At 42.1% G+C, this 15,137-nt stretch overlaps 1 protein-coding gene across 1 annotated transcript in view; it reads left to right on the top strand.

Annotated features, from left to right (window-relative positions):
• The first annotated feature begins 3,802 nt into the window (after positions 1-3,802).
• The window catches only part of LOC146549087 (dolichyl-diphosphooligosaccharide--protein glycosyltransferase subunit STT3B), a 103,034-nt gene continuing 91,699 nt past the window's right edge, over positions 3,803-15,137 (top strand). The window contains exon 1 of the mRNA XM_085262199.1: positions 3,803-4,292. Within this exon, the coding sequence (XP_085118325.1) occupies positions 4,033-4,292 (260 nt within the window). The 5' untranslated portion in view covers positions 3,803-4,032. The remainder of the gene's footprint in view (positions 4,293-15,137) is intronic.

The following is a 15,137-nucleotide window of genomic DNA, read 5'->3' as shown; positions in this document are numbered from 1 at the left end:
GCCTAATTATTTTGTCATTTCATGGAGTAATTGTAACAAATAAAAGCTTATAAGTCCTTAAAATGATACACTGAATGAATAAAGATACAAAGAAATATTATTGCATTGATTGTTTTGTTTTTCTACATGGATTCAATTCAAGTATTTTTGTAAGCAAAATACAAAAGACTTGCCATTGTCTCTGAAGCTTCACAGCCTCTTGGGGGGAGAAAACTTTTCACACACACTGGAAAATGGCAGATGAACGCGCTGAATACAATACCATCTTGCTGCAGATGCAGCATAATAAATTGAGCAAAAGCTCTCTGATCTCTGGGATAACAGATTGTTCTATATTCTGTTGCAAAATATAGAAGCTTATTGCACTATTTCATATTTATCTGGCGTGTGCACAGGCACATATTTGAATAGCCAAGTAATGCCAAAGCCATGTAAACACTCCTCCCATCGGTGCCGAGATGAGCGCGTCGTGCAGTTGCCGAGTATCATCCGAGTGTGTTCAGTGGGGACCGAGGGAGCTGTGTCCACATCCGGTGCATTTAACTACCTCTCCGTGGCCCCCTGTGGAGAAATGAGGCGTGCTCAGTGTGAAATGGTGTGTCACTGATGAGGCCATGCCGGTAACCCCCGTGCACTTGGTCACAGAGCACACACCATCAAGTAGAAGTTGACTCAGGTCATTGCTTCTGCTATATTTCTCCTCCTCTGATTTCTCATTAACACTTGAAAGACTGAAGATGTAATTTAACTCATGGAGAGCCTTCAATACCCAGGTTTTTTTTTTTTTTTTTCGATTAACGTGACCATCAAATTCTTTTTTAAAGAGCATTAAAACAGACAGCCCAACTCTCTCCTTGCCACAGCTCCTAACAGTTGGATGCTGCACCTTATTGGAACAGTAAGTGGTTGTTTTAAGTACTCTCAATTCACTGCAGCTCTGAGAGTGCAGTGGTGCTGGCTAATCATCCCGCTATAATGGATTACAGTATAACAGGTAAAGTTTCAAAGCTTCCTGAATGAAATGTCTGAATCTTGTGTTTCTGCTCATAATGAGCAAATGGAATGTACATGATGGATTTACCCATTTTACACATAGATGATGCACAAGGTAATTAGTTAAGAGGAGTGCCAAGTCGGCTAAATGAAAAGAAATGAGAGAAAACAGAGCAACAAGAAAACTTGGTGTTGAGTTTTCATTCAGTCTTGGAAAGACATGAAGCTGGTTATTGGAGAGTAATGGGTGTATGAATTTGTATGGTCCTGCTATCCCTGAAAGAAGGATTGGTAATCAATCTAGTTGTTTTCCTTCCTTCAAACGATTGTATCTTGGGAATGGCTCCAGCCTCCAGTAATGACCCTCAATAGGAAGCAGCAGGTATAGATAACAGATCGATCTATAATTCTCTCTTTCCTTATCAAATCCCCAGAGTATCAGGAATCTGGTCAGGCTTTGTGACGTCAGTTTTTGACTCCAGGCTCGCTCCTAACTGGACCTCACATATAATGCATGTATTAGATGGGAGGCTACTTTTTAAAAAGCGGGCAGCAACTTTGCTCTCATCGGGGACATCTAATAAAGGAGTTGTTTTCTTCTCTTTTCACTGAGTCACAAAAGGAGACAGAGATGTGATATTGATAGGTATCTCCAGACAAATTGTTTAGGCTAATCAATACTCCGCCTCTATGACATGATAAATATTTCTGGCTTACAGGATTTACTTGTAACATTTTCAGAAAACCAAAAACTGGCATGCTGTTATTATAATCCTCTTAATCATTTATGACACCTCACTCACTGACCCATGGCAGGCATTTAAGGGTTTAGGGTTGGGGGTTTTTCTTTACAACTGCCCTTTAGCAAAATTAAAAGCTGGAGACACCTAAGGATGCTGTGCATAAACTCTGCAAGTCTGTGATGCTGTGGGGAGAAGAAAAAAAAGGAAAATAAAAACAAAGCAAACAGAAACAGTCAAGCCTGCCTCTGGAGAGAGGGTGAAGGCAAAGCCGCTCTAGCCTGGCAACAGCACTTATTTTGGCTGGTTTTCATCTGGGCTTGGCCTTTTGACAAGAGATGCAATTGAAGAAATCTTCACAGCCTCCATTTCTTCTTTTCAAAGGTCACCCATTCATAATCTTAAGGTAGAATAGAAAGCGTGAAGGGTTAGAGTGTTTTTCATGGCATAAGCAGGCCTTAACGAATGATCGAGACGCTGGGCGCATATGTGTGTGAATGAGCACACTGTCGTGCGCCTACAAGAGGACGGCTTCATCAATATGCATGCGGTTATGTGTGCGTGGGATTTCATGTGTTTACATGTATCACACTCCTGCCGTCTGTCTGCATTTAGTCTTTGTGTGTGAATGAATTTAGGCACTGAATCCCAGCTTCAGACGCTGATGGCGTCTCTCTTTCAGTCTCTACGATCTCTTCCTGAACTCCAAACTCTTATCCACTTCTGCCACTCCACCTGCTTTCTATGATGACCCCCATCAATTTTCATAATCATCCTTTTACTCTCCTTTATTATGAGCTTTCCATCTACCCATCTCTCCAAAGCTGTATTTTTCATCTCCCTCTTATCCCCTTCTCATCTCACCACCAGACAGCCTGAATGCACAGCCACATTAAGCCGGCTCAAGCTTCAGTCCTGTTCTCTTACATGAATTTTTCATTTGAGTTTTCAAAAATGATCGTCTCACAGGTGACAGGGTAGCTGTAAACAGTGCTGATGCAAAGTAGGTATGCGAATTTGGGCCAGTTTGAGATATTTCCAAACCAGTGTAGGGTATTAGCTGTTTGTTCTATCTTATAAATTCAAAATTATGATGTCAAGATGCTAATGCTATTAGAATATACATCATCCGTTTAAACAGCCCAATTCAAAAGTATTGAAAACAGGTGTCAATCCATCCATCCATCATTTTCCACTTATCCTTATCAGGGTTAAATCTATTTGGTCTACAATAAGTTCGGAAAAAAAACAAAACGTTTTTTGCTATCAGATTACACCGAAGAGGGCTGTTGGACTATAATTTTTCTCCTTTGGGACTGGATCACACCTCAGATAAATCAATAATACTTCCTACATCCGTCTCATCGTTATTTGAAACCACCAAGTACAAAATAAATGTATACAATCAATCATAAAAAAAAATTACAAAATACAAAAAGCTTGAAGATTTATTTGAAATATTAAAAAAAACCGTGTTTCATTTCAATATAGTCTTTCAAGGCTTTGGGGCAAGTTGTGAAAGTACATCCCGATTTTAAGGGAATGATGAATGCTGTGTTCTTGTCTTTGCTGGGGGACACAGTAATGATGAGATACATCAATCTGTATTATCACCCTACCGTCAGTCCACAACATCCAAGGGCAACAGAAATATTGCAGTCGCACAGACAATTTATCTTCGCACACCTGCTTATATACCCATAGGTACACGAAAGCGCTTCCCTCAAGATTAAGAACCTTGTGCGCTCTCATTCTGTAACTTATTCTCTATCTTAAAAACTGTAAAAAAAAAATAGTGATAAAAGTTTGATTTATAGTTACTATCGGATTTACTTTATCGAAAGTATAATAAGGATAATCCCTATTTCAATCAGTTGCAGCCATAATTTTGCTCCGTTTTCATTGGTAAAACTTTCTGTCGGATTAGAAGGTTCGTTTCTCTGATTGGTCTAGATACATAGAATCCCGCCCCTTCGTACCTGTCGATCTGTGAGAGGTCGCCTGAGCGTCCTAGAGCCCGCCTCTCGCATCCCTCCTGCCCCTCTCCGCCGGCGTTCAATCGTGAAGCGGATTGACGGTTGCAGCCTCGGTATGTGGCGCATGAGTGTGCGTTTCGGGATGTAACTGCGGTCTCCCGGAGTAGCGATACCAAATTAAATCATACCTTACACCCGAAGGAGTTAGATGATAGGATACCTGAGAGAAGTGGGCACAGCATAGGGAAGTATACGACAGTACGGAGCGGGGGGAAAGACGTGGAGCGGGGCAGGAGCAAATCCAGCCGACACTGCGCGCAGAAATGGCGGAGCAACACGCAGCCAGCGACGGCAAGCACAAAGCGTCCACCAACGCCGGGGGCTCGGTGCACGGGAACAGTCGACCCGGCGCCGCGGGTGGAGGAGGGGGCAAAGGAGGCCTGTCTGGCGGACTGACACAGCCAGCTGGGTGGCAGTCTTTACTCTCGTTTAGCATTCTTTTTCTGGCCTGCCTGGCGGGATTCAGCTCCAGACTTTTTGCGGTGATCCGGTTCGAGAGCATCATCCACGAGTTCGACCCGTGGTAAGCTAGCTAACTACTGTCTGCTGTTCGCTGGTTACACTTGCTTGTAATGGAAATGAGAGACTGAGAATTTAATCCCTACAGAGGGGAGGTATTTTTTTTTTTAAATTAAACACGACGTATATTTATTTATCTCCTTGCTTTGCTTTACGCTTTATAAAGTTAGCACAATCGCAGCGGTGTTAAGTTTTTGAATGCAGCTCAGCTTTAACTTTAATTTTGATTTCGTGCTGTGGTTCGTTAGCGGCTCATGCTCGTTATTACACAGCATGCCCCCCCCCCCCCCCAAATGACCCTGGCACATACACTTGTATATACGGGCTCGGTGGCCCAATGTGCAGCCCATCTGCGGGACCTTGACATTTAAATATGATAAAGAGCTAGCTAACTAGTCTGGTTTGACCAGTTGTCCAGTTGTGTGTTACCCAACAGTAGGTTTGTGTACTTGCTGCAGTGAGCTCTGCCTTGAGTCTTCAGCTGCAGGAACTTTATTCGGATTGAAAGAGCAGAGAAAAAAAAATAAATCTGCATTTTAACCAGTGAAAATGTAAAATAGTTAACAGCCTGATTATTTTACTCGTGTGCTTGATTGATGTGTTTGATTGATTGAAGTAGTTTGGTTTTCTCATGTCTTATTGTTGCTTCGCTACATCTTGAATGACCAGGGTCTCTTGCAAGCTTCTCGTAACAGCAGGTTGTAACCCGGAAGCCAACTGATCCGATCTGGCGTGTCTGTCATCACAATGGAGAATTATTCCGCTTTGTAACAGTGTCACATGGGCTCACAGGCGGCCGCCTGGTTGCCCTGTCATTCCCTCATTGCTCTCTTATATTGTGTGGCATTCAACGAGGCAGCAGAACTGATGCATCCATTTATTAATTTTCAAGGACAGGTGCTCCATCTAGTTCAGGGTGACACTTGCGTCTTCAATTATGTTGATAACTTGATTGCATTTAAAAGCCAAGGGCCAAGGCTTATGGCTGTGGGAGGTTCTGCGTGGTTCAGATGAGCTTGCTCCTTTTCTCAGACTGGAATTTGCTGAAAGGGCTGACCTTAGCGCTGTTAATGAGTAGTCCCATGTGTCTTGCACTCATTAGAAGCTGCTTTTACAACCTTCATATTTCCCGATTAAAGTTTGGGGGGGTAGTCATAGAGCTTTTGGATACAGTATATTATCTATGGTACTGTGCTGCATTTCACAGTAGCAGTGGGAGCTGTTTTGCCTCAGTATAAAGCTATAATGTGGCACCCGTTTCCACAGTTGCACAGCAAGAATGGCACAGGTCTTTGGCAGCATGTCACAGGAAAGAAAGCAAAGACATTCTTTGATATTCAGAAGTTTAAAAAGCCCTCGCAGCAACGAGTAGTCTGCATCTGTTCTCAATTTTTGTCCCCCCAACACAAAACAAAGCACCGTTTCAACCGTCTGTTGCCAGCTTAAATGTGTAAAACTGTAAATTCTGTCGCATTGGAGTGTTTTTATTTTTATTTTATAATGCACAGTATCCTTATTAAAGTGGAGACTTGCATCAAAAAAAATATATCTACAGTTAGCTGTTCATTGATACTAAATTGTCCTCCTCCCCTTGTGTCATGTTTTGAACAAGAACCGACTGACATCTTAATAATTCATACTCCTAACAATCCGACAAACCTGACCCTCCCTTGGGTTTTTACTTTGAGTGTCCTTTTTAAACATGTACTAATGTTTGTTTGGTCATCTTTTAAAGAGTTGTGTAATTATGTTTCATCAAGCACTATAACTTTCTCACTTTTGTGACAGAAAGAAATTGTGTGTTTTTTGTTTTGTTTTTTCCAGCTGTGTGAACACTGGATGCTGATTGGAAGTCAGCACCAGACACACCATCAGTGCCGTTGTCCGTTGTTGTCTAAGCGCTTATTGTTTTTAATTGTTTTTTTCCCCCCCTCTGCACAGAGCTTCAAATTATCAGCAGCTAACCATTACGTTAAACAAGCTGGCAATTTGAAGAATCAAGATTGGATTTACAAGCACCCAAATGTCAAGCTTATTCTGCAGTATGCAAATGCTCTGAGCTGTGCTGATTTTTGCAGAAGGGTCGCTGCCGTGGTTCGGCTATATCTGGCTGTGCTAATTTTAATTTCCTAATATTTGTTTATTTAAAAATCAGGGGGGATTAGTTGGCATTCAGGTGGGATTCATTTATTTATTTATTTTCATCCATTGATTGAGCTAATTAGGGTTCGTGCCAAGAAAGGTGTAAAGCCTGATGGCTGGGACACTCCAAGGGTGGGTGGAGGACATAGGTGCCAGCCTGCTGTGTGGCACAGATGGAACAGTACGGCTGCCTAGGTGCAGACACAGTGTGTAGCTACTAACGGCCAACTTCTCTCTCCTAAAGTAAGGTAAGGTGCACTATGTCAGCAAGAGAACAAAAGAATCACTTAACCCCATTTACATAAAGATAAATGATGATTTGGCTCACAATAACTGGAGTACATTAGGAGACTGGCATAGCCTAGATGGCTAGTGCCGTTCATCTGTTGTTTGCCTAGGCTGCTGAACAGGACAAGGAGAAGTGTCACTGGAGGGGCAGCTGATTGCCGCAAACAGTGGACCAGCACCTTTTATGTAGTATTATTCATCCGTTCTCTTCCGCTTATCCTTGTCAGGGTCGCAGAGGCTGGAGCCCATCCCAGCTACTGAAGGGCTAAAGGCAGGCTACACCCTGGACGCGTCGCCAGTCTATTGCAGGGCTACAAGATAGAGACAGACAACCATTCATTCACATTCAAACCTATGGGGAATTTTAGATTTACTAATTAACCTAACCCACTAGCTTTCCTCCCACAGTCTTTTGCCCTGGCCAGGTAATGGAATCGAATTCAGGACCCCCAGGACCTCTTTGCTGTGAGGAAACGGTGTCACTGTGCTGTCGTGTATATAAATGACAGGGGTAGTCTGGAGTTTTAAATATTCAGTTATCATTAAGCTACAAAACAACGTATTTAAAATAAGCTTATGGAATGTCATAACATTTATCGTCATCTAGAGTCACATTGTGTTTCTGAGAAGCTCTTATACTGATAACGTCCGAGCACATCCCAGATTCTCAGTGGGGTTAATGTATGGACTCTCTGGTAGCCACTAGAGGCGGGGTTCACTTCAGATACTTGGGATATAATATTACTGTGATTTTTTTTTTAAATTTAATTTAATTTTTTAATAATTTTTTGATATACTGCAGTAACATAAATTGCAATTTATCACTTTTCTTTTTCAACAGCATAGTATGTCCTTAAAGATAAACTTTGCCAACACCTGTTTTATCCAGTAATACGAAGTTATCTCACTTTATTTCATCCATAGCTGCAAAATGAGATTGCTGACACTCAACAAAACCTACCATAAATGTTGCAGTCTGCAGTCAGTCTGTGGTTGAATGGGGTCATGTTGGCAATTGCATCCAACCTGTTTTGGGTAATACGGCAATTTGCTTTGGTAAATTGTCAAAAATCTCACATGTGTTGCAGTCTACATAGACAGAAATTCACCAGTTGCATAATTCACATTTAACCGTTACACTTTTTTTTGTTTTTTGTCAGCAACCCCCCCCCCCCCCCCCCCTTTAATCGAGTATAAATCTGCTACAGCAGTACAGGGTCATGTGAGATTGTTGTTGGTGATCTTTGAAGAATTTGCTGTTTTACACGTTCACCCAACAAGCCAACGATTACCAGTTCGGTTCTGAGAGGGGGGCACAAGTCCCTCTGAAGTCCATCAGGAAGAGCGCCAAACATGTGACCCCTTGTGTAGAAGGGAACAGCCAGAAGTAGCTTTATCATGCATAAAAATACCAAACTAATTTTTGCGAGTAGCTGTAAGGTTTGCTTTGTAAGGGGACTTTTTCCCTGCATCACATGCTTGTGAATTAAATTAATTGGGTTTTCAGAAGCTGTTCGGAAAAGAGATTTGATACTCACTGGTGGTGTGCTACTTTTTCAGATTCTTCAGCTCAGGGTTGTACAGATTACCAGTTCAGCACAAGCATTGCTTTTTAGATGCAGTAATGTCAGTCAGATAACACTCAGATTAAATGATTGATTAATTAAAGCATCAAAATAGTCAGTCTGGTTTCCAGGCTCCAAGCTCATCACTGCCCACAGATATGTTAAGCATAAATGTGGGGAGTAATAAGTGAATATCCGGCTGGCAGCACTGCAGTGAAAGGTTAGAGAGAGAAATTGGAAGTTCTGGACATTAAATAGACCGCCAAACTGGGAGGGTGTGAGTGTGTGAGACGCAGTGCAGCCCAAGTTGGCTGCTTCCAGACTTGGCTCAGTATAAGGCCAGGGATTTTTTTGAGTCATTAAAATGAAGACGATGACCTGTCATGACAAAATGAATGTAACTGATAGCGGGAAGATTAATTTTTATCATGAAATTGAGAACAAGACAGCCTGAGCCTTCCTTGGGATTAACTCGGGCTGCTGAGAGCTGGGTTTTGCTGGTAGTCAGTGGTTGTTTGTTGTGGGTTAAATCTTATCCTTGGAGTGTCATCTTCAGCCTGGCTGTCCGTATTGTTTAAGTTTATTAGGAATCTCTCAGCTCTGAGCTCTTTCTCTCTCTCTCTCGGCTCTAAACAAAGTACATCTTCTCTGTATTTAAAGTGCAATGTTAAATACTGTGTGCTCAGCTCCAGTTGCATATCTGCATATAACTTCAGTTCGACAAATCCTTACAGCTGAAAAACGTTTGAATTTGCAAGGGTCATGTTTAGGTGAAGGTGAGAGAGATGATTGTGCTTGTGCCTTCTCCTGCTGTGGAATTCATGCAATCTGTGCACACATTTACTAAAGCAGTGTTACCGGGTCAAGACAAGATTTTTAAATGGGAGCCATTGGAAAACTGCCTAACATGCTCTAAAGGATATTCCTGTTATTTCATCACACTTGCCTACATTCTCTTTTTCACTGTGCTCTTGTTTCTGGGCTTAAAATGTACAAAACGACTTCCTCTCCCTCCCCCCAAAGAAATCCTTAAAATTTTAACACTTTGTCAGCTTTGTTCTTGATCATCGCCGTTGGAAACCTGCAAAACTGGAGGCTCTATTAGTACGACAGCTGGATAGCAATGCAGAATCTTTCCCATCTTCTTTTTTGGGGGGGGTGATAGTGACTTTGATGTAAGATGCAGAGGAAAACATCCAATGATTATGACCTGTTTTTGAGTGTTAATAGAAAAACAAGACGTGTGAAATGTCAGCGGTTTCACAGATACATTATACAGTCCTTTGCTGTTTCAGACAACACTCTGATATGAGTTAACACCTCAGAAATGATGTTTTAGTGTCTCTGATTGCTTTAATAATGTGGTCTATGATAGACTTTGCTGAGTGTTTTTCACCCTCCTTTAATTCTGTCTTTTTCAAAACTTTTATCTGAAAGTAGATTAGGCCAGCAGCTGCTGGCACAGCAACATGTGAGCTAATGCTGTAGTGTGGGAAAATGGAGAATAAGTTGTGACTGATCTTTCCACCAGACACTTGGCTGGAGCTGTGATCCTTGCTTAAACCCCCAATTGTCTGGCAGATTATAAAATATTCAGCGCAGATTTGGTGTCCAGTTACCTGAAGCAGGATTTTTTTCCCCTAAGGAGCCCATCCTTCCTGAAATTATGCTTGGTACTTACAAGGAAGACTTACATTAAGTCTTGGTTAACGGGTTGGAGTTGACCACAGCTGCGTATTAGTATTTTACAGCATGCCCCAGTGCCAAAGCTAGCTGTTATATTTCTATTCCACCTTTGCGCTGAAGTTATGTCGCAGCACCTAAAGGACACAGGAAGAGTTTCTTTTCCTCTTCCTTACAGAACTTTCATTTTCTGTTTTCTCCCCAGTCAGGAGACTTCATATCAAGCCTCTGATGATTAAGTGCTGTTTTGGAGGCAAGGCTTCCCAGCGGACTAGTGTCAGGCATTGCAGCGAGGTTTGCGAATCTGAGGAGCGCTCCATGTGTGAAGACAGGAAGCGACAGATCTCTTCCAGGGCACCTGGGGCATGTGTCGCTGAGCTGCTCCTGGCAGGAAACAGCAACAGGCCTGGGGTAGCCGCTGCCTAGTACAATGAAAGTCACACAAACAACCCAGTCTTCTGTTGTCATTTGATTTTGGATCTTTATTTCTTCTAACAGAGACCAAGGTTTTGGATTTGTTTTAAATGCCTGTTCATGATTGAGAACTGAGACTACTTGAATTTACTTTCTTTATACCCTTTGTTCTGAGGTTGTGTTAATGGCTTTTAGTCGAGCCTGGCCTGTATGCATAAAAGGAAAGATGTGTTAAGTGCATAGGTAACAAACAAGTTTGCAGTTATCACAAAGACACCACGTGACTGATACTGCTAAGCCATTGTACTGCAGGCATTGCATTGAGTATTGAAGACAATGGTGTTAGTGCTCCTCTTATAGACAAACTGTAAGCGTCTATGTTTTAGCCAGTGTTGCTCATTAGCTGTTTTTGAAAGCACTGGCAAGATCGCCACCTCTCTGGTTTCACTCGTCAGCTTTTCAGAGAACACACGACTTTGCAGACCCCTTCGTGGAGGGTCATGGCACTATGAGAGAGGTAGTTCAGTTTGTTAGTGTGATGAATTGCCCCTGCCTCACATTCAGAGCTGTACTCACCCACACGTTAGCAGCTTTTAAAGGACGTGTGAAGCCAGTTAAGTATTTGTTTAACTTTACATTTAATTACACTATGGTCAGAGAGGTTTGAACATAGTCCCCTGTTTATATAGGGCACGGTATAAAAGAGCCTTGGTTTATTATTCATTACAAATTAGCTTGAGCCTGTCGTCTGCCTTAGCTTTCTAAACCACAGTCTTATAAATTTTGGCAGCCGTTTGCTAATGAGATTTTAAGAGCATTGTCCTTTGACATTGTGCTTCTTGTTCGAGGCTAAGAGTATGATTATGCACTCTATAATTTTTAACATTTAAAGATGTAAATGGCAGTGTTTCCAGTGTTGTGCCATTCGTTCACCTTTGGACCGCCGGTCTAATAAATTTCAGGCCACATTGTTTAAAAAAAGGTAAGACTTCTCTTTTGTTAAAAATTTATTCAGGTGCTGGCAAATGCACTACAGATTATTTATCAGAATTGAAAGGCTCGCTTTGGTGGGAACATTTAGTGCAGCATACTGTGCAGATTTGCGGTTGCTGCCAGAGTAGCCTGTCTAATATAGATCGAATACATCTGTCAAACTCCGAAGACGGTTATGTGCTTGGTAAGATGCTACCTTTCAGCTGAATTCGCCCACAAACATTCACATAGTATATGAGGGGGCAGGAGCGATACAGACGGGTACGCTTCTTTGTCGTTCTTTTGAAAGAAAAGGCTAGTGATCATAAAACACGCTCACACTGTGGTCACAAAGCCTCCAGACAAACGTGACTGAGGGGAAAGGAAGCGAAAACAATGTTTAGCAATCGGCTCTAAAAAACGATCAATGTGACAATAAACAGCTTGGTGTGTGTCACGCAAAGTGAAAATGTGTGGTCGATCCATCTTTTATCCAGCTGTTTGGCGTTGTCATGGAGTCTCTGACGCGATCGTTGTTCCGTGACCGCTCATGCTGGAGTATCCATCCATCTAGGAGGGGAGTAGGGGGGCAACAGATCGAGAGACGTGTCTGCTTAACAGATGCAAGGCCGTAATTGAGAGCACTCGTTGAATACCGGCGCACTTTTGTTTAGTCTTTTTGTTGAGAAGACACATTGGTCGAATTGAGTAACTGGTCAGCAGTAAGTTTTCATGCTTTGAGTTTGCTCAGCAGCACAACCGTCGAGCAATGCCTTCACCCTTCCGTCTGTGGAATAATAGTTTTTATAGGGGCGCCTCTGTTATTTTTAGAGCTTCGTGAAGAGCTTGACAAGTGAGAATTGTTTCTTGCACTTGACTAAACAATGCGAGACCAACAGGTGTATATAGTGATGCTTGCGCAGAACCAGCATAAAAGTAGTGCTCCTCCCGAGGGGGAAAAGAGTAGAGTTCGACTGAAGCAAGAAACCTAATATCTGCTTGTTAAGACAGACTGAAAATAATCCACAGCACCAAACCACAAACAAGGTAACAAGTCTGACAATGCTGCCTCGAATGTTGCCTCACTCTTACTGCATTCTTTTTCGCCTTCACTTTGGCTTTGAAGTGGTCCTCGATGCACTCTGGATGGTTCAGGGTGAAGTTGGGTGTAGGGAACAAAGAAGATCTGTGCTTATCATACATCCCTGTCCTCTTACTGACAGGAGTCAGCATGCAGCTCAGTGGGCGAGCGCACCTGCATACAGAGAGGAGAAGAAAGGAGGAGTGAGAGAAACGGCGATAGGATAGTAGGAGGCGGAAAGAGAGAGAAGAAATTAATGCCTGCCAGGCATTCAAACAGAGGGAGGCTTTGGCGGTGAAGCCAAAGAAATTTTATTGTTCCAAATAACTGCTTTATCAGTTTGTTTGTGTGCATGTTCATGTGTAATATATGTGCTGTATGGTTTTATGGAGGGGGAGGATAGGGTTGATGTATTATTTTGTCGGCCTCTGCCTCAGGTTAAATTGAATGTCTTCTGTAGCTGATAGACTACTTACACCAGAGTCCATTTAATAAGATCGGCTGCTTAAAGCGTCTCTGAAGCATTACTGAATAGTTCAAATAGCTCAACTCGGCTTATTCTTGAGTAATTTTTCCTCTTTTCAATTTAATCCCTCCAACATTTTGCAGAAAGTCCCTAGAAACTTGCTGCTTAGCATCAGCAGGGAAGCTAGGTAGATGGCTAAGAGCTGGTTTAATCAAATAAATACCAAAGAAAGGGTTATTGCGAATGTCAAGTAGTTTTCTCCACAACGAGGTGATAAAAAGTGGTAGTTGTTCAGGCTTTCTACTCCGTGAGCTGGTTATGTTATATTGAGTTTTGGGTGCACGTTTCCCTGCTTAATTTTGTTTATTGTGCTTGTTGGCTCAATCCCTTGTTGGAGGATTGGCTAGCTCTCAGGTTGGCACGTCTTAAATGCCTTTTGTTCTGCGTCGTCCAGATTTTGTTGTCTTCATTTGAAGTCTTTTGCTTATTTTCCTTGTTTCAAGGTAGGTTTTATGTAAGCTTCTAGCATATCTTTACATCTCAGGTGTATGACTCACTCATCAGTCTTTTGATCGCTCTGTAAATAAAATGAATCAAGTCTCTGATTTTATTGCAGTTACTATAAAGGGTTACACGGCCGCTGTTTGTTTCTCCTCCTGTGTTGTTTTTCAATATATCGTCTCTCCTTAGAATTTTAATATACTCTGGAGGTTTCACGTCTCTTGGGTTTACATGGGTTTGTTCTGGGTGCTTTGGTTTCCTTCTTCAGCAACGAGGATGTTTTGGGATTTAAAGCACTCCTGCTATTGTCCTCGACTAAGCCACTGGCCTCAGACTTAAGTTGGTCCCCAAGGGCCCGTGTATCTGCTTCCTATAGCTCTTAAGAAATTAGTACTTTCTAATGAGAACAATGTAACGGAGACTTGCAGTTTTAGGAGATCTGGGTTTTTCTTCTCGTATAAAAGAATTCTGGCACCAACCAAAGAGGTTTGGGCCATCCACCAAAAGATTTTTTTGATAAGCGGAGTTTAATTTACTTGAGATCTGTTTATTAGATCAGAAATTAAACTATACAGGTTTCCTAAGATAACGCTTACCTTAACTGTATACAACCTATTTATACTTGTATGCATAGTCTCACAAAGGCCCTGGAGATGTACTGACTAAACCTAATGTTTATTAAACACTTAACAACCCACTGACAGTATGATGGGCATATTCTTTTTAAATGTGTATAAGAAGCAGAATGGTATCTAAGTGCTGTGTGAAGTCGAAATGTTGTATTTTTCCGTTTGTGGTTTCCATGCCATTAAAAAAAGAAACAGGAAGTGGAGTTTCACTTCCTAAATTGAAACCAATGTGAAATTAGACTGACTTGAGCTTTGTGAGCTGAATATCAATATATCTTTGTGATTGACAGTACAAAAGTGTATTTGATTTATTTTACAAGGTTTGATTTAGATTTGACTGTCGTAAAACTCTGAAACATAGCGAGGCTGGAAACCAGTGACCTGAAAAGATTACTTGGGAATTAATCAGTTAAAAGTGTTGCCAATCAATTTGCCTTGGATTGATTAACCTGTGAGTTGTTGAAGCTGTATTGCCGTTTCTGTTTTTCCCCAGACTTTAGGTTTCCAGGTGATTAAAGTCAACTGCAGCCGCAGGGAGCTGTGGAGTTTATATTAATCAGCCGACACGTTTGCTTGTGTTAAGAGAAAGCGAAGACAAAAGTGGGATGAAAACACAGCTGCGGATTATAGCTGTATTCAGAAATTCCTAGTAGAATTTTTAATATTCAGAATAAATACCGATTTGCTGGATGTGTTTTGTGTTATGAGCAGGCCACAGTATACTGCTACTCTGCCCACTGTAGGGCCGCCAGTGGGCATCTTTCCATTTTGGCAGCACCCCATCTCTTGTTTTTCTGGTGCAGATGTGTCCATTGTTCTGCTCTTGTGTTTGTTTTCATTCCCCTCGGCCCATTGAGAGCGGATGACTTTATTGTCACAGCCTAGCTGCTGGTAAGCTCACCTGGTGTGACATTATGGATCGCTGTGGTCTGAGGCCACAGCTTTGTTTCAAGTCAAGAGAACAGCCTAGAGCCAGGCTGGGACTGATAGAGGAGCGGGTGGAAGAGAGATCAGGGCAGAGAATGAGAAACTGCAGATGGACGAATGAAGGCGTCTCAAGCAGGACGGAGTGACAGCTGGAATAGGTTGTCAATCTCTGACCGGTTGC

This window comes from Mchenga conophoros, linkage group LG22 (genome assembly GCF_057382185.1).
Source record: "Mchenga conophoros isolate Kocher_MC1m ecotype Shallow Benthic linkage group LG22, M_conophoros_male_GT1.1, whole genome shotgun sequence".
Taxonomy (NCBI): Eukaryota; Metazoa; Chordata; class Actinopteri; order Cichliformes; family Cichlidae; genus Mchenga; species Mchenga conophoros.
This window is presented reverse-complemented; position numbering and strand designations above follow the sequence as displayed.